General features: G+C 37.2%; 1 protein-coding gene across 1 annotated transcript in view; it reads right to left on the bottom strand.

The window, feature by feature from the left end:
• Window positions 1–1127: 1127 nt before the first annotated feature.
• PKHD1L1 (PKHD1 like 1) overlaps window positions 1128–20239 on the bottom strand; it is a 67186-nt gene continuing 48074 nt past the window's right edge. The window contains exons 49-78 of the mRNA XM_053466545.1: window positions 18673–19702; window positions 18276–18467; window positions 17790–17941; window positions 17407–17566; window positions 16752–16911; window positions 15854–15942; window positions 15122–15267; window positions 14871–15000; window positions 14638–14756; window positions 14054–14183; window positions 12569–12742; window positions 11895–11998; window positions 10952–11078; window positions 10183–10304; window positions 9946–10036; window positions 9304–9452; window positions 8954–9076; window positions 8225–8336; window positions 7798–7914; window positions 7334–7499; window positions 6436–6668; window positions 5685–5852; window positions 5151–5308; window positions 4449–4584; window positions 3313–3657; window positions 2927–3078; window positions 2446–2595; window positions 2191–2347; window positions 1619–1844; window positions 1128–1212 (exon numbers count right to left, since the gene is read on the bottom strand). Of these exons, the coding sequence (XP_053322520.1) occupies window positions 1639–1844; window positions 2191–2347; window positions 2446–2595; window positions 2927–3078; window positions 3313–3657; window positions 4449–4584; window positions 5151–5308; window positions 5685–5852; window positions 6436–6668; window positions 7334–7499; window positions 7798–7914; window positions 8225–8336; window positions 8954–9076; window positions 9304–9452; window positions 9946–10036; window positions 10183–10304; window positions 10952–11078; window positions 11895–11998; window positions 12569–12742; window positions 14054–14183; window positions 14638–14756; window positions 14871–15000; window positions 15122–15267; window positions 15854–15942; window positions 16752–16911; window positions 17407–17566; window positions 17790–17941; window positions 18276–18467; window positions 18673–19702 (5298 nt within the window). The 3' untranslated portion in view covers window positions 1128–1212; window positions 1619–1638. The remainder of the gene's footprint in view (window positions 1213–1618; window positions 1845–2190; window positions 2348–2445; window positions 2596–2926; window positions 3079–3312; window positions 3658–4448; window positions 4585–5150; window positions 5309–5684; window positions 5853–6435; window positions 6669–7333; window positions 7500–7797; window positions 7915–8224; window positions 8337–8953; window positions 9077–9303; window positions 9453–9945; window positions 10037–10182; window positions 10305–10951; window positions 11079–11894; window positions 11999–12568; window positions 12743–14053; window positions 14184–14637; window positions 14757–14870; window positions 15001–15121; window positions 15268–15853; window positions 15943–16751; window positions 16912–17406; window positions 17567–17789; window positions 17942–18275; window positions 18468–18672; window positions 19703–20239) is intronic.

The raw sequence follows: 20239 nt of genomic DNA, 5'->3' as shown, positions 1-20239 counted from the left end.
CCTACTCCACCGAGAGGGTTCTGCAGTTTTGGCGCAGTTGAGATTAAGTGGATAACCAATTTGAAAACTTCAGTCCCCTACATGTACTGACTTTCTTGCAGCAGAAGGGACTCTCCCTGTCTCGACATGGGAGATCAGGCTGGCTTTCGGCTGACTGATTGTGTGTAATGTCTGCCAACGTGAGCATCTGTAAGCCGTTACATAAGGAATACCCGATCACATGCACAGGAATTCCCTTCCAGGAGACGTGAACCGGAAGTTCATCGGAGGACAGGATGTCCCCCCTGCTGGCCGATCACACACACTGCAATCACCAATTCAGGACTGTTGAGACTTGCTTGGTGATCACTGTGTAACCAGTGGAGGGGGGTAACAAGGAATAGAGTGAAAAATAATGTTTCTCCCTCTTCCCACAAGTGGACAAAATAAATAAAATAAACAATAGAGTGCGCTAAATGATGTAATTGTGACATCACTGGCATCATATGTTCAAGAGATACATATTTGTTATTTTCACTAAAATCCTACATGTTGTATGGTTTTACCTACATTTAATTGAACAAAAAAACTGACTTAGTTTACATATTTATTGAGAGAAAAAATATATTTTTATAATATGAAACTGTATACATCATTTTGTTTGGAAAACTTATAATCATTTTTAATCATGTGAAACATATCAAATTCTTTATCACCCAACTAAAAACTAATAAACAGCAATTATGTGCTAAATTCTATGAAATCATTTATTTTCCTTATAGTTTTTTATTACGTTGTTACTATTCTCAAAAGAACCTATCATAAACTGATTATACAATCTGTGTCAGGTAGCGAATCTTTTTCATCTATGGAATATACTGACAGCAAATGTTCAGATCAAATTATACACCAGAGAGTGGGCCATACAAACATGTCTACACGCAATGTACATATCACCATCCCTCAGCTAATGGTATGCAGATATAAGCTGAAATCCTTAAGGAAACAATGTATTTTCTACTCCGCTAGCAATTTGCATCAATAGGGCTCATATATCAAAAGTACATGCTAATTAAGATTTAATAAATTATACTCTGTTCTTTTGATATTACAGTATTATAATTTGAAGTTATGACACGGCACAGTAGTCAACTACATCAGACTTTTCATTTTTTGCAATACATCCTTCTGTTTTTTCTTTGGGTTGAGGCATTTTTCCTTGGTACGACTGGTCTATAAAAAAACAAAATCACATAAATGAAATTAACCTTTTTTAAACAAAAAAAAAATCATACTAACTAGAATAACAATGTAACTTAATGGCAAGATCATTTAATAACTATATAACTTCACCTACACCCTGGGTTAGGTGATGTAAATTGAAACAAGTGGTGTATGATTTTTTCCCCCCATAGAACATGTGTGCAAACAAGGCTAACAACGATCACCTTTCCTTCCTCTATGTCCACTGTATACATGGATTCCCTTTTAGAGCAAATGTCTGCTGTACTACAGCCTTAGAACAAAGCCCAGAGTTACAATAGCCAGATGACCGCTCATGTTCCTCTTTCCTGGTCTCTTAAGAATTTCAGAGTCACAACTATTTTGGGATCACTGGTATAGCAGAGGAAGAACTTACCTTTCAGTGCATTGCATTTTTCATTGTATGTCCATAAAGAGGTTAAGGATAGTTAAATGAAGAGCTAGAATCAGAAGTATTTGGAAACTGCTGTGGATGGCTGTATTGGAGTTTCCTTGATTCGGAGGGTTAGGGCTTGTAGTTGTGGACGTGACTTCTTTCACGCTAAATGATTTCGTCTGTGCATAGACATTGTTCAGCACAAATTCAAGAATGTAACCCTTGCCTGAAACAAAAAGGTATAGCAAATTATGTTTTGTGCAGAATTATTAAGGAAAAGCAGGAATGGATTAACAGAGAGGCCCCGGACATCATAGAGTAACAGTTCTTCACCCAGTTGAATTTACTATTTAATTTACTAAGGAATTTGTTCACTGTTACTTTCTGGGACATTATCCTACAGGAATAACTCTGCTCCCATTATAGAATCACTTTGGAGCTGGCCTTTCAAAATAAATTATTCAGTTAAAACAATTTACTTATTTAATAATGTATATTTGGAACCTGGATATTTAGATATTTACACAATATCAGTGTGTTAAATAAGAATGAATGAACATTAATAATAATACCTGGTAATTTGAGAGCCAGATCCGTGTAGTTGGCCCAACAGCTGCTGAACTTTATTGTGACGTTTCCCCCTAATCCACCACTAACATAGTTGTTACTGGCATCTTTGAGCTTGGCAGTCAGTGACAGTGAGCTTGTACTTACAGAGACACAATTTCCCTACACAATTAAAAAAGAAACATTTTTGAAGTAGGTTCATACAAAATGGTCATAAATGCATCATTATATTAAAGGAAGCAGCAGGAAAAAAATCTTACATTAGAATCCAGTGCCATCACTGCTGGTTGCTGGGTAAAGATTTGGCCAAGTATTCCAGCAATAGGCTCACGGACCACTTTAAGTGAAGATACAGTGGCTAAATAATTTCCAGATGAAGGCTGGGTTCTGTTTACAGTCTGTGATGCCATCTGTAAGAAAGTTTGGTTAATTTCAGTAAGCAACATCAAAAAAGTATGGGGGCAATTCCTGTGTACAATTATGCAACCAGGTTAAACCCGGTATATTTTATAATTAATGTATTTCCAATGTGCCTGGACTAGACATTTTCGACTACTTTAGTTACCGTGTAATAAAATATGAAAGAATTCAAAAAATAAGTTTATGTACAGTATATATATATATATATATATATATATATATATGTCAAATGGCATAGTATATATTGGGGAAATGCCAAGTCAAATAAATTAGAATGTGTATAGCATTATTTGTAGAATGTTATGTGCAATAGTAATTTACCTCGCTCCAGCCAGGATCAGATGGGGAGGGAACTGGGTCAGAAATCGCCAAGGAAGAAATTGTAACATTCAGGTGGGAACTTAGACTTCCACTAATTGCAGCTGCTGCTAGGTTTTTACTCATTGACTGAAAATCAGAGTATGTCAATCCACCTATAAAGAACGGGGTTTAAATACATTTATATACACTTTATATATTACAATACACATTGTGTACATCATACAAATGACTTCATATCTTTTTCTCGTTTCTGAGTTTTTCTAACTCAACTTTATACATAAATCCCCTAGACCAATAAATAGTAAGAAAAAAATGATCTGATCACCAAGGCAACTGGTTGAACATTCTTTCTGATATACTAAAATAACGTTCAAAGGGATACTTGCCTGTGGTATTTGTAGTGTCTCTCTGTTCAGAAGGTGTATCTGCAATTTCAACTGAGACAGTGAGACCCCCCGCAGCTCTTCTCTTGCGACTTCCTTCTTGCACAATTTTTGTAATGCGGATTTTGCTTGCTGGGATCTTCAGGAAAATGGCAAGATTCTTTACGAGGTTTTCTCCGTAGAACTGATCCACTGTCATTGCAGGTATATTAAAGGCGATGACAATCAGAGGAGATGTATAGATCCCAATGGGTGTTGATCCTCTGACCAAGATGTAAAGCATTTTATAATCATTATCAAAATAGTTTTCTCCTGAAGTAGTGGAATTGAGCTTAGGCAAGTATTGCCCTTTTTGGGGAAGAAAAAAAAAAAGACAAAAAAAAATAAATTTAATAAAAAGTAAACAAAAATGATGATGTGCAGTGAAATAAACCTGACATTTCAAGTTATTACATGAGTAATTATTAGGAGACCAGCACTTCACTTGCTGATGTCCTTGCAGGAGATACAGACCTTAATGCTCCCATATACTGCCAGCAATGTAACATTGTATAAGTAATTTAGAGCACATTTCCACCAAATTATGCATAATAACAGACTTCAAAGGTTTAAGGCATTACTCTTCTTAGCAATATACAGTGCATGTAAATAGCCGATATAACTTAAGCTTTTATGTTTTAAAAAGGTAGGTCTGACCCATTCTTGTCATCATCATTGAAGCAAACTGTGTTGTCTCCATTGATTAACTTACTCCTGACACCACTGGTTTGGGACAGGAATTGTAATGAGGTATCTGCATGTGAGGCACCTAGTGTTTTTCTACCTTTTGTGGTTGTATTCAGCAGTTAACCCAGAGACGTTCCCTGTATTTGTAAGTGCTACGGTGGTTGTGCAAGCAAGAGGGGCTAATGTGTCCGGAATAGTGCTCTATTCAGAGCACAGCGAGGATAAGAGGAGATTTAATTATTTTAATTCAAAACCATGTAAGAAAATAAGTGGTTGAACAATTAATAGTAATTAAAAATATATTGGAAGCAAAACAGAAACTAGCTTTAAATGACATTAATAAAAAGATTCAGCCGACATACTAACCAACAGACATTAAGTGGCTCACTGCTTATAACGAGCAGAATACCGACCTTCATAGATTGGTGGCTTTAAGGTAAAATCCTTTCCATTGCCTTTAAATTCTGCATTAGATGGGTACACATATGTACCATTCGCATACACATCCAGACGTTGAGGATTAGAGAAAAAAATTCCTACTCGGACAGCCTGCAGAAAATAGTCACAAACATATTAGAAATAAAAAAAAGTTGTCACTTCATAATGCATAGTTCAATGAGGGTGATGAAATGTCTCATGTTATTCAACTCATTTAAAGTGGGTCTTTCTGGGTAGGTTTAAGGAAGAGCTTCAGCTTCAACCTTTCAGTACTGGGGGGTCAGGACACCCCCCGGGAAGGCTAGGCCAATTTTCATAGTTTTACTATAGTTACATTCAGGTTACAACTAGACTTCTGCGTTCTTTTTTGGACAAATGCGTTTTTGTTCCGAATGTTACTGTTTCATCCATTCATCCAAACAACAAATGAATGCAACATAGGCCCAAAGAAACGACAAACGAAAATCTTTGTTCATTTGTTTATTCGCTCCGCTGCCGTGGCCGCTATTTTAACTAGAGTTAGAGGAGGAGAATCTCACCGTTTGGCCTGCACTAAGAGGAAGGACATTGAGTGAGCTGATCTTCGTTTGTCCGATCAGCTCACTCCTGTCACATCATGCTGAGGGCTATTTGAAATTGCTACTTTTCCGCCGTCTCCCACTGTCCAAAACTCTTACCTTCGTACTGTCGGTGTTCAGTAGGATAAGTCGAAGGTTCTGAGGGCTGCTGCTGGTAAAGAAAATGTCGTAGGATTTATTTGTTGCTACTATAGAGTGAAACAATGAGACTCTCCTCTGACAAGTGTATCCAGAGCACCATCCGTGGTCTTGGGGCCCTTAAGTAAAATAAGTTAAAAAATCAAGTTATGAACGTTTTTACATGAGGAATACTAAATCTTTTTCAAATGTACCTTACATCTCATCTGTTACTATACAATTGTATAAAAGCCTGTAGATAGATCTTAGGAGGTGGCAGAGGTAAGACAACAACTCAAACAATACTGCTAAGGAAGTAGTAAAAGCCACGGTCAAAATGTGGGTTAAAATCATAGATGAAATAATCATCAAACAGTTCCATCATGTTTTACTGTTTTATAGAAGTAAAACTAACCATTTGTTGTTTAAAAACAAAGATAATTAACTTGTTTTTTTTAAAATGTGCCTCAGCGTAATTATGATTTTGGTCAAAATAGTTTACAGAATATGGCTTACCATTAATAAGGTCTACATATCCATCACCTAACACAGCTACGGGTGAAAGTCGTCTTGTCTCTGTGTCGGCATCCAGGCTCTCAATCACCAGCATTTCATAATTTAATCCATTGCATCTGTAACTCCCCCAGGCTGACATATATGCACACGTGGAGTCTCTAATTATGCCTTAAAATATAATGCACACAAAAAATAGTTTGAAAATAAAGTGATAATAAAAAAAAAAAGATCTAGCTTGTTGTCCACAAATACATATTTTCCAATTTTAGGTCAGATCTGCTTTGAACAGGAGAAATCAAGCTATTCCTTTAGTGTTATTTATTATTACTATTATCGGTAGTAGTACTTTTTTCAGAATGTTTCAATTCTGGAAAAGTCCGCCTAGGTGGCTTTTCGTGAATGGTGGAAACTCATATGGCAGAGGGGAAGGAGATCCCGGTAATAGTAGGTTGTATGATTAAAGAAAAAAAATCAATTGATCCAGAACTGGTAAAGGTTAATACAGTTTGGGAATTTCCACACGCATGGGATAGGCATCCTGACGAGATCAAGGACTCCACAAAATAATTGCATGACTAGATGGGCTGAATGGTTCTGATCTATTGTCAAAATCTATGCTTCTGTGTTGTTAATTCTAAGATATTGGGAGGTGACCACCACACATTTTACGCTAACAGATCACTTAATTCTGGTGACCAATATACATAACTATTACATACTGTATATAGCATAGGATGTAACTGGTGAATACCTTTGTATGGCGCCACCTCTGAGACCGGAATACGGCTTCCATTGAGGCGGGTCAGCATCACTTTAGGGATGCGATAGTCACCAAGTCCGTGGCTTGGCTCTCCATCCCACTGATATTCCGACTGAGGGATAATAGCGCCTTTGCTCCCGAGGAAAGAGCCATCTAGATCTTTTAGAAGCGATTTCTTCTTTGCATCACAGTCCATGTCCACACAGTCAGATGGGTTCGCTTTCCTGTAGCGGGCACAGGAGGAATATGGCTGAGAAGTGATATAAAATACCGACCAACCGCTTCAAATGATGACAAGCGAGTCGGGTTTTCAAGCTTTACCGTGGACTGTAGATAGCAGTGATAATGCCAGGGATTTAGGCTACCAGGTTTATTTCATTTTTGTGAATGGAGGAACATTAAGCTCTCCTAATGTTGTACAACTATATACCAACCAAATAAACCTAGACTTGGTTGAACTGACAATGATTCTTGGGGAGCACATTTAGAGATGTGGGACCCCTGTGTGTTTTTATATAGGTTATGAAAGGAAGCCTGTCACTTTATTTCTTCATCTGAAGGATTTTATTACGGAAACGTTTTTCAGTTTCTACTTCACAACCTATAAGAACATTTAGTTACAATAGTAGTGTAGATGGAAAAGCACCTTTAACACACAAGATATTTGCAATAAACAAGTTGCACTTTAAATGTGTCCCTTTAACACCTTGATACATTTTATATGTTTGGAAGAGAAGAGGGAATAGACAGAGGTATAGATGAGCGCCAGTTGTGTTTTTTATGCTCTATTGATTCATTCCGAGTATAATGTCAGCTATTGTTGATGACAATGCCCCTCTAATCATCATAATAGATTCCAAATGGTTTTACATTATAATCAACAACTTACGACACATCCGGCCTATGAATAAACACTTTCTGATTGTCTGAACTGTCAGAGATTTGTATCCTGGAGACATGTATCGGATGCTGTAAGTCTTCATTGAGTGGATTTGTCATGAACATCACATTGGTTTCTCCGGAGCATACGCTTTTATACCCCACAAAGGTTGTGTCTAAAATACAAATAAAATAGTTTTCTTTTGTACATTATATATATACACATTATGTAAAATAGCTATACCCTGATCCAGTTAAGCAACTATAGATAAAGGGGGAATCAAAATAAAGAAATAATCCAATATATAAACTGAAAACCACAAGCCCTAGTTTTAGTTAGTTTACGTGTTAGAATTTCACCAGCTTGTTGATTATACATCAGTGTATTCTTAAAAATATATTTTTTTATGGATAGGCTGTCAGGTTTAGGTAAGTTTTGTAGATTCCTTTTTATTTGCCGCAGTATGGTATTACCTTGCACAGTCATTAAGCCGCTGATTGCGTTATAGCTCATTATGCCTGCATGAGGCTTTAGTGGCGCTCCGTTTTGAGCAGAGGCGAAAGTTGGCCAGCAAATTCCACTTCTTCCACCTGCAAAATAGAAATGCAGCACATAATGTCGTATTTTACTATTGTCACGATTACACATTAAATGATGACTATAGTAAACTGCTTAAACTCATCCATCCAATACATTTTTAATTACATTTTGTCTGATGCTTAGCTAAACACTTTGATTGTAGTGGATTTTTTGGGGTATTTTACAATATTTACATGGCTTAGAGATGTCATTTTTGTTTTGGAAAATAGCCCTTGTAGTTAGAGCATATAAAAACAAAGATCACCAAATTAACTACTAGGTTATGGCTGGTTTACAATCATTTAATAGTAATGCTATTACCTGGTAAGGGCCTGGAGCTGCGGTGTTGAAGAGTCAGCTTTATGTTGACATCACTGCCATTAAGAACGTCTTTGCAATCAAATTTGGGGCTGCTTCCAACAAGCAGAGAATTCTAAAACCACAAATGATTTTTCATCGTTAACGTTCACATAATTTCATTATACAAACCTCTATTTGGTTGTCTAAATACCTTCATTTTATGTAACCTGCTAAGTTATTTTTCTGCCATTTGGGAATGGTCACAATTAGAGAAATGGCTACACCATATTGTGGCCCCACCATGTACAGATATCTGCTGTATGGGTTATGACCTTGTGTATGTATCCACAATGTAACTGTTCTTCTCTTGCCACAATCTGTTTACTAGGCTACAGTCCTTTTAAGCCCACATATGCTCTGCTTTGCTAGCCTCTTCCCAGGTGACGGACTACCATGAAGCCAAAAGGAGAAGAACTTCTTCTGGGTTTTTAGGGTGCGAGTCGCCCAGCTCCTCAACTAAAGGAACCTAGAAAGGTCCAGCTGCCTATTTTCCCAAATGGTTCGCCAGTATTTAGCACCCCTCTCAGATATATACATCTTTCTTTAGATGGTTATTTAAAGAAATGGAATCCCTGAAAATGAGTTTTCATCTTATTTACAACTTAAGATGTGACAATTTATACTTCATCTAGGTTAAAACGGAACCAATAATTTGAAACATTACACCTACGTTTTGAGTGATTAACTTACTGAGATTTTAACTGTTTTGTTAGATGTCTGGTGAGACGTTGCCGCTGGGCTGAATATGATGGGAAATATTCCCATTCCGTTGTCTGCCAGAACCACTTCGGAAATCTCCACGCGGTCGATTGTCTGCAGAGTAATATTTCGCGGTTAAAAAAGGCAAGCAAGAAAATCTTATTTTGGCTGTAGGATCAGACGGTTCCCATTGGGCATGACATGACCATTTTTGATATCCACATGTCTCCTACTCTGTGGGAATTCTAATGGTTAGGGCAAATTGTGTCTCTTTGAAGCCGCTTGGTTCCTATTTCACGTTAGAATATGCTAATTTATCTGTAATGTGGTAGCAACAATACCTGAGTGTAAATGCCATAATCCCAGCACTTCCACAGATGAAACCTTCTTATGAGTGAACATCCAGACAGACCATCTTCGTTCATATACACACCATATAACCCCCCATGTGCTTCGTTATTAAACCATTCTTCGTTGGCATTATTCGCACCTGTGAAGCCAGAACACGATGATATATGACAAAACAAGGATATCGCTATTAACTATTCTATAATATGGCATCACTGTGATAAAGAAAATCAGAGAAAAGAAGAAAATCCTGAGTCATTTTCCCAAAACCTAGCGGTGGAGAAACCTAGATATGATCTGTGTAAATTATTGTTAATGAAAAGCGGTGTATTTGGGGTGTGTTGTCAGATCGACCAAAGTCTGCTTGTTTATATTTACATTACAAGGTAAACATGTTCCGCCAGCTTCTGACCTAGTCACCTAACTACTGACCTAGTCACATACAAATTATAACAGATAAAACACTGAAAAGTTTTTAAATACCTTTGTTTTTCTCTAATGTTTGAGTTTACTATAAGGTGTCAGAATATATTATATCATGTTAGCCTCACAGAAGACAATAATGCACGTGATGCATTTTCTTCATACATTTATTGGAAAAATATATATATATATATGCATTTATGGCTTCCTACCTGGGCAGGGTTCACCATCAATACGATAACCAATTCTTTCAAAACCGGCAACCACGTTATTCTGTAGTACAATGTCGCTGCCTTTATTGATCTACAAAAACACACGAAAACGAAACGTTAGTCATTAAGTTCTGTTTCAGTACAAAGGACTGTTTAATTTGTACAAATAATTGAAAGCTGGATCACAATAAATGCTGTTTTTACAAATAAATAATTTAGAACATTGGCTATAACAACCTCTATTCCAGCATTCCAAATGATATTGTTTGGTTCCTCTCGGTCCTGATATGATCCAGGCCACACCGCAAGAGCCACGAGATTCCTTCTCACTCTAATACGTTCTCCCCATACCTTGATACCTATAATATGAATAAAAGAATACCAATCAATATCTCTGACATGTAAAAGCAAGCAGAGTTGGTCCAGAAATGGTTAATAAGCTAATTACACGTATGACCCAACCAATGGGTCATACGTGTAATAAATATCAGTTTAGTAAATGTATTTCAGTTTGCATGAACATCTCGTTCCATGAAATTGCTCCTGATTCAGAACTTTACAGAGAAACTGATTTCTATTTCCCAACAGATATGGATTTGGTCTTTAAAACGTTTCATGTTCCTGTGTGATTTAAATCAACTTTAGGACTACATTGGACATTATTTTATAGTTTGCTTTAAGAAAACTCAATTGAGTGTTTGGTGGCCAATCTAAAGTCCGAAAAGTAAATTGCAAGGAATCTGTTATCAGCAAAATAGCTTCTCGAATTATTTTAATTAAAACGTGTAAAGGGATAATGATGTACAGGTGGAATAATAAATGTGTAGCAAGGAAAATGGGAAAAAGTGGGGGTGATGCAGGGGAACCAGGCAGAGAGTTAAAAAGTCCACTCTTCCACCCAGAAATCAGAGGGCTTCTCCAGAGATCTGCTGCCATACACAGAGCCATGGGGCTAATGAAGAGAGTTCCCATTTACGTACACATTAAACTATTTCAAATACATTACCATCTCCCACTGCGAAATGTACGATGTTGTCATCAAGATCCAGTCCATTGGTGGCAAAAACTCCTATTGCCGGAGCAAACCCATTATGGAAAGAACAGCCTCTGACGTACGATGTGTTTTCAGCAACCTTAAAAAATATACAACAGAATTGCATGATCCATAAAACTAACACCGCTGCTCGTTTTACTACAGTGTGTTTCTTTACAAAAAGTAATACTGAATTTTGTTTTGGTGGCTACAGGAAAAGCTAGGTGACAGGCCTTTGTTGAGTCTTTTTTGGTAATTTTATGCCCTATTTATAGCTATATATGTAGCTGAGTAAGGCATTTAGAAAAAGAACACATTTTGATTTTGACATTGTGATAAACGGTATGAGCTCAAAGAAGAGGGGACAGATGGATCGGAGCCCCAGAGAGGAAGAATCCCTCCTAAGTAAATAATATTTGGACTGTATCCTGTAATACAACTTTTTACTGCTGCTGCGCAATACACGATATGGTGTCCATATTCATTAACAGAATTGTGTTGATAAGATCTTGCACAACATGTAATTAAACAAAGAAGTAGAGCGTGGTGACATCAAATGTTTCCACTCCGCACAATCCTGAATATGCATAATGAACATTAACAAAGTGCAATTACGTTAAAGTTCTGCATAAAAAAAGTCACCTATGTACTGGCCAGAAAATTATATTTTTTCTCCACTTCCTGAGAGGGACATTTTTTTTACAGTGAGAGCGGTAAAGTTCTGGAGTGCACTGTTTGCAACCTTTAACTGGACCCCTATATTTATACATTAAGAGGTAAAAAACCTTCAAGACCTCATTTCAAAATCTATATGTCATATAGATTATTTCACTCAAAAACACGTTAGTAGGAACAAGCAAAGCTTGGTTAATTTCCAGAGCTGAAATCATTTTGATATGTAAGAAAATATAATTACCTCTCCCAGATTGAGGAACGCTATGGAATAACGAGGATCTGTTGGATCTGAGTAGGCCAGCTGTCCACTGTGGTAAAATTCCACATTATCAATCCTTGCACTTCCTTTAATTCCACAAAGGAAACAAAATGGAGATATGTAAGAACAGTTTAAATTAGTCTGGAAAGAAACATACTGTTTATTTAATCTTAATTCAATAGATTTGTGTTTTCTGCTTGCCTCTTATCTAATCATGTGACCTCTCCTTTTTTAAATGCTTTAGCTCAGATCACACTTTATGACTTTTAATCCATAAAACTGCAGGTACACACGGTATTATTAAAGGGGTTAAATGATTTTCCTAAGCACCGCAAAAGAGTTAACAACTTTACCTGCCGTCCTTATTAATGTCATTCCATCTGATTAGTTCTTCACCTATATTACTTATGCTCCCCTTTCATTGTGTATTCCTCCATATATGTGGCTATTTTTCTACTTCTTTTTTTATGTTACTTAGGTAATTTACTGTTTTTGCTGTCCAAGGCCAGAAAATTTGAAGGACAAGACCAGGGATGTTCCATAACTTGGTCTCAGTCTTCCAAAACAAGCACTTATTTTTCTACAGAATGTTATTGAAAATAAGCATTAGAAACCACACTTGCAAATAAATATCCGGTGCAGAGTGTTTGCCATACCTTTATATTCCTTATTATTTGCAAAAAATGAACTGACGAGCACACGAGCTCCAAACGACTCTTTGTACCATCCAGGGTAATCTTGGCCAATTATTTTAATGTTTCTGCTTAGTAAAGCGACATCAGCTGCCAACGTATAAGTCCTGTTTGTATTCGGCACCTGATATGTTTCCCCTGCAAGAAAGAAAAAAAATATCTTGATGGAAGACATTTATTTAAAGGTACACCTTAGAATTAATTTTGTGTCCCAAATGCAAAGAAATTCATAATCTGAATTCTTTGCGTACATCTTGGATATTTACCCAGCCCTCTAGTCTTTTGGATTTCACGAATGTATCTCCTTTTCAGCAGTGTCTGTACCTAACCTCCAGCCAGCCCCAGCGCTGGCACTCAAGAGTCTTGAAGGTCTTATGAGACCCACCCCAACATCGATGGAAACTTGGTGCTCCCAACAATATTTTTTTGCAAGTCAAAGACGCATTTACCTAACAAGTACTTAAATCTGCATTTATGTATAGTGAGGCTGTTGGGGGGCAGTAGGCATCCCTATAATTAAATCTAACCATCTGTCTATTTTATGTATACACAAAGCTATTGTTTACTTGTTAGTTTTGATTGATGGGTAACCTATGTTTTTACCCTTTTCATCTTTGAAGGCAAAGAGGGTTCCTGATGAGGCTTGGGCAGTGCTGGCCCCAAGGAATGGGTCTGTGGTGACAATGACCATGATACTGTTTAAGCACTGCGTCTTGGGCTGTAGTTGTTTATGGAATACAATGTGTTCTGGATCTGGAAAATGAAAAGGCGAGGCCCCCATTCTCCCCTCACAACTGTGCACAGTGAGATAGATTGGTAAGCAATGGCAATGCAGGGGCCTGGGAGTCTGAGACCAGCTTACCCCTTAAGGGCAGCCCTTGCTATTTAATGCCATCTATTCCCCTCTCATTCAAGTTCTTCAGGCGCCTGTTACAAGCATATTACTTTCCCTAAAATAAAATCATTTTTGCTGAAGCACTCTCCGCTATCTCGATCCCCTTCAACCTCCTAATAGAGTGTATGGTAGCGGGACCCTCTTACACTAGTGTAGCAGTATGTCTTATTATATTATATATATTGCATTATTTATGCTATTGTTAAACTCGTATTCTGCTTTCATTGTAATAGTGCCCCAGAATCTGCTAGTGTTCTACAAATAAAATGTAATGTATATAACACAAAATCACACACCTTCAAGTATCACTCTTAGCTTAAGCTCTTTCCCGCTGCAGAATTGATTTATAGTATTTTCTTTTGGATTATCTTTTGTTTATATAGGGCCAACAACTTTCAAGCAGCACTTCATACAATACATATATTCAAGGGGTCTGACAAGACTAGAATTGACAGACTGAGACAAACCGATACATTAGGTGGAGAGAGCCCGGCTCGCAATCTTACAATCTTGAGGGAATGAATCCTTATTTAAATTGAAACGTTGACACTTACCAGTGTGAGTGAATGTAAGTGAGGCATTTAAGGTGAGGTTTGTTTTATCCCCTGAAATAGCAATGATCTTTCTGGTTTCTGTCTGCCAGGCATCATAGCTGGTGGTTGTGATGAGGATATCTTCTCCTACCTTTAAAATGGGAGGACAATACAAGATAGTCAGCCTTCACATGTGTAGAACTACTCGGAGAAGTTGAACTTGGTAAACAAGTATATATATATATATATATATATATATATATATACCGTATTTGCTCGATTATAAGACGACCCTGATTATAAGACGACCCCCCAAATCTTAATATTAATTTAGGGGAAAAAGAAAAAGCCTGAATATAAGACGACCCTATAGGAAAAAAGTTTTACCAGTAAATGTTAATTCATTTAAACACTTTTTTTTAATAAAAGCTATGCTTGAGAAAAATATTTTGGTTTTATTTCCTTCTATTTTCCAACCTGCCCCCCAGTTATGCACATCTGCCCCAGAAGTGCCTTATACCCCCTATATGCCACTGTGCCCCATGATATGCCTTTTAACCCTCTAAACACCCGCATATTTATCACCCGCAAATGTAAGTAGTTACCTGCCAGTCCACAGCATCCACCAATGTGATGTATGGGGATCCCGCTAGTGTGGTGTTGGCTAGCTTGGTTTTATAGACCGATCGAGGAATTCCATGGAGATCCAGATGCCCAAACACCCCTACAATTCAAAAATACATGACGCTTTGTACATGTTTGCCCAACAAAAAATGTGCAGTCGTCCCACTTAAAATGTCTTGCCGTATTTTGTTTTAATGCATGTTTCTGTGTTTACCAAGCACTTTTGATCCTTGGTTTGGTCCATCTCGCAATGGCATTTCAGGGGTTGAATGGTTTCCCTTCAGTATTATATGTAATTCACCCTGGAAAGGATCATTCTCCTTTCCCGCTATTAATGCTCCACCCTATATAAAGCAGGAAAAATCATACATAACGAGAATCTGAATTTTTTAAAATTAGTTATAAACATAAAAGTTTTTAATGAACTAAACACAGAAATAGCTATATGCCCATTGCATTTCTTACCTGTATGGATATGTACGTAGCACTGAGTATAGTTGTCTTATATGTAGCTGTCATGTTCATGTTTGTGAGGTTTCTCAGCTCCAAGACTCCATAAATAGTTAGTCTTTCTAATGATGGCAAATCCACATCAGCTACCACCCATTTGTCTGAAATAAAATGACATATAAGCTATCGTGAAAAAAAGAACATTCACGTCCCTTAACCCCAAAACCTGTAGTATTCCTAAAAGGAGGAATCCAGGGAAGAACAAAATAAGTATGGGATGAAAATCTCAGGTATAGTATTAAGGTTAAATAAATTTTGTCTTAACCAAAGGCTGCCAAATCAGATTTAAGTTACTTTATCATTCAAATTTATGGAATAAGATTTCTGTTTAGCAGGTTTAGGTAATGAGGTATAATTTTTGATTTCCATTGATATTTATATTATACATTATTGCCAAATCTTCCGGGGAGGAGGGAGGTAGCAAGAAGTAGCTATTATGGTAAGTGTATAACATCCCCTGGGTCGACCAACCACCTACGCCTGAGCAAACACGCAGTGAGATGTGCCAGCCATGTTGGATATTAGCCAGTTTTTATGATACATCATATTGCTGAGGTTACAAAGCTTACCTCTCCATCTGTCTATGAATTAGTTATTTGTGGTGGAAACGTGGCACCCTCAATGCAACCCAAAGGGATATCAAGCTTAGTAAACTACAAACCGTAGAATCTAGTAAGCAGAAAGTACCTGCTGGGATCACAACATTCGATCCGTCTTTTGGGACAGTGTAATCGTTTTCTTTTGATGATTGCCAGAAGGAACTGTTGGACCATTGGCTATCAAAATAAATAAATAAACATATAATACAATAGTAAACATTAAGGACAAAGTTTCACCATGGTATAGACTAAGGGACAAGGTGTGTCAATTGACAATACGATTGGTAACCAGTTCCATGACCATGAATGTAACTTCTACTTTCTGTGGGTCAATAGACACTATTCACTTTACTTCTACTTTATTGTCCTTTACCCAAGAATTAGCAAACACATGGGTGATTGTTGGTTCAAAATGCTTGGTCCAGTTGTATTCCATGTTTAACCCTTTAATGACAATGCCCGTACATGTACGGGCTCAAAATGCATTGTTTTCAATGGGTTTAGGGACCGCTCATTGTCCTTAAGGGGTTAATAACATATTTAAATTATAATTATGGCTCTTGAGCCACATATTGAAGCATGCCTACTTATACCTAACATGGTGATAACGCTGCTATTTCCTGACAGGTTCATTCGAACTCTATAGATCTCCATAAACATAAAAAAAATGAATCCCCACGGGTATAAACTGTTCCTGCTCCATTATATTGCTAGGTCTAGAATTATACTGGTGAGGAAATTGCCCATTTCTATCAAGTTAACTTTGAAATTGACCCAAACTATCAAGCCGGGCAAAGTTATACAGAAGAGGACACGAAGGCTGAATTTACTATATTGAACTATTAAGTTAAAAATCAGACTTTGAAGTGCCAATTGTAAATTTCAATAAAACCTGATTCAATGTAAGCTTTAGTTAGAATCATAACCAATACAGAGAGATAGACACTGGAGTGGAACGGTCATTTACGCTACGGGCTGACACATACTCGTAATTAGAGGGTCTGGCAGGTGTTGTAGTTGAAGGCGGAGGAGCGATGCAGTCCTTGAAGTAGCACTGGTAAACCTGCAACTTAACATTAATATTGGACATGGTGGTATCCAACGTTCCTGCAATAGCACGCCTTTGGACTTTCTTTTTCCCAGACACTGCAAAGATAAAACACATTTGTTGCGATTGCGATATAAGATGTAATGTTTCACCAAATACCGGCATATATGAAATAATGCAGAATGTGTCAAAGTTAGCATTATCCAATTCATTTCTTGTCCAGGACATTTTATCCTTCTCCTAACTTCACCCTTATAAAAGCAGCCAGAACTAATAAACAAATAAAGGTTACCAATAACCTAATGAAGAACAACCATAGAGATCCACCTGCTCCCACTGTATATACACTGTATATACACACATACTCTAATATATTATATATATTTATATATACATACATACATACATACAATATATATTGCTTCTTGCAATTTATAAATACCATTACACGAGTTCTCCAGTAGCCGCCCTTCCATGATGTTCATCTTGTCATTTCGTACTTTGTTCTGTTTAAATATGCGTAATTGTCTTCTAACTATTTGTACGGGCGCACACAAGCTACTTAGAAACATTAACACCGCTTTATTACTTACCAAGATATGTTAGTGTAGTTGTGTTGTTGTTAAAGAACCAGTCGCCATTACTGTTGCTGCTATAGCTCAGTTCACTCTGAGAGCTATTCCTTTTATCAATAATGTTAAACATGTCCGGTCTCTGGGTAAAATTGTGCGATATAAACACATAGTCTTCACTCTATGAAATATATAAAATAGATTAATTGTGTTCTTAAAATGACAAAACTTGCTAAGCAATAACAGTGCTAGGAACTTACCCAAAAAGTGATCGTTTCATGTTATGTTTACTGATCTGAAAACCACACCATTGTAGCCATGGCCAGTTCACAATGTTACAAAAGCAAAACATCTACATTGACAAAGCATTGTTCATAAATTGTTTTATTGGTTCTATTCATTACCTTAAAACCGTAAAAAGTAGAGGCGTAGGAGATGTTAGTGACAAAATCAACATCCTTAAAATGCCAGTTGAAAGAATTAGCGTTTGGTAACAAAGCCATCCATCCGGGTTTATGAGTCAAACGTTTTGCCAGGTAAGGAATGACGCTGACTCCTGCAAAGAGCACAAATAGTTAACCGGTTAGCATTGCAAAATTTATGCCTGTGCTGTCTCTGAAAGTCATATTGCAAGTGAAAAACATGAACATCTCTATCTCTCTAAATGTATATATATATATATATATATATATAAATCATTTTTTAAATATATATTAAACTTTGGTTATTTAATTTTTTACATTTGGGGGATTTGGGGGGTGTCAAATGTATTTTAGGGTCCTAAACAAAAGAACAGGTTTCTGCTGAGCATGCATTTAATACGTGTCAGAGTGAAATACTCAAGATACTTAAGTACTTTCTCAAAGCTCCTTGTATTATTAATCACCCACCGAATGCGTTTGAAATGATGACATCCTTTCCAGCAAGGGAGGAAGGTTGTGGGTTGTTAAAGGCCAGTCGATGAAAACTGACAGTAGCGTTGCAAATGTATCCGGGGAAGCCAACACTCCAGTCTTTCCCTTTCCTACATTGTAAGGGATCCAGCAAGCCGCTTTCAGGCACCACTTTATATCCCGGTGTCCCTAGAAAAAAAAATATTATCATGTTAAAATGTAATTATACATATTTTATAGATTGCTATTCCACCAAGTTAGTGTAAGCAGATTATTATGCTGTTTTATTAATAAATATGTTTTGTCACATGATCACATTCCCTTACTCTTAGAATTACACAGTAGTTTGTGTGTTAGAACTGTATTTGCATATTAGCAAAAAGTAAATTGTTACCTGCAAGTGTGCCATCTGTATCGATTAACACGACTTCGTGCTCCCATCTGAATCCGGCTTTGTTAGGGCAGGTAAAATACTGTATGCCACCAAATCTGGCACTCCAGCCTCCACATCTGTCTGCACAAAGTCCAATAACGGTGGTAACTCCGATCGCAGCACAGCTTGGACGATCAAAATTCATGAATTTGACAGATGAAACTGTTAATCCTTCATCAAATGGAAGTACTACGCCCCTGGAGGTGCAGTAATTGGATCCAAGACCAAGTTCATCCACATGGCCAACTATTATCGCATTTTTAATCAAAGCTCCAGTAGTCTCTCCCCATCCGCCAACATATGATGAAATTACCCTCTTGGTTTCTATGCCAGCCTCTTCGTTATTTATCATTGTGAAATTGTGGAATTGCAGCGCACCACCATTCACCCATTCTGCTCCTTTATGACAATTCCAAGTCGTCAGTGAGTTAAAAATGGCAGGCTTTGGTGTTGTGGAATAGCAACTTCCAGTTTCCATAGGGAAGTACTCTTCAAAGATCCAAATTCCAAACCACCCTTGAGAATGCACAGTGTTGTTATAGAATTCACCAAGGGGGACCCGTTTCTGACAGACTAATGGGTCGTAAGATGGTCCATCTGGGTTATTGTGCATCCTGTACCAAAATCCAAAATGGGTACCCCCAGCTGCTGCGTTGTGCCTTATTGTGTTATTGGGATTTGTAACCCAAAAAGCTGCTGGAGTGACATCATCGTTTAGCAGGCTAGTGCTTTGGCGAACAAACACAGCCAAGTTGTACTGGAGGACATTTCCGTGCTCAATGCCGTCTTCAATGAAAAATGCTCCCCCCATAATGTCATAAATGACATTATTTTCAATAAGAAGGTGATGAGTGTTGTGGATGGTGACCGCTCTGTTGTATGTCTGATGAATTCCACATCCACGCACATATGACTTAAACTGGAGATCACCCATTAAGTGCCAGTGTATTGGATAACGACCTAGTCGGAAGGCTTGTCCAGCATGGAATATCTAGAACATATAGTTATAACAGTTATATATGTTTTAAGTCTGATAAAAAATAATACAATTGTAAATCTTAAATAATTATTTTGGTTTAAGGGATATCCCAATGTTAATTTAAACAAAATAAAATATATTTATGCCAATATGAACATCCCACAACTCATGCTCCTCCAACCCTATAACACAACTTATACCCCACCTGTCCGTCAACCGCCACACAGGATTTGAAACTTTGGGTTTACCTAATGATATATAACCTAAAAAGCAGTACTGTCCACTTATTATTTATACCATATAATAAGTGTGGCTATATCTGTATCCTGAGCTTTAAATGCATGTAATGTAAAAATGTTCATCACTAAGGAACTTGTGTAGTAAATTCTATAATTCTATAAATGCAATTTCTATAATATTCTATATTTGGGAAATTACACTATATTAAATCTAGTGAAGCAAACTAAGATGCTAATGTTTTAATAGTTTTGGTTCCAGAAGGTAAATGTTTTGACATTTCTGTTCCTGAATCCTGCTGATCCTGAACTG

The sequence above is a fragment of the Spea bombifrons genome, chromosome 5 (assembly GCF_027358695.1).
Source record: "Spea bombifrons isolate aSpeBom1 chromosome 5, aSpeBom1.2.pri, whole genome shotgun sequence".
NCBI classification, from domain to species: domain Eukaryota; kingdom Metazoa; phylum Chordata; class Amphibia; order Anura; family Pelobatidae; genus Spea; species Spea bombifrons.
This window is presented reverse-complemented; position numbering and strand designations above follow the sequence as displayed.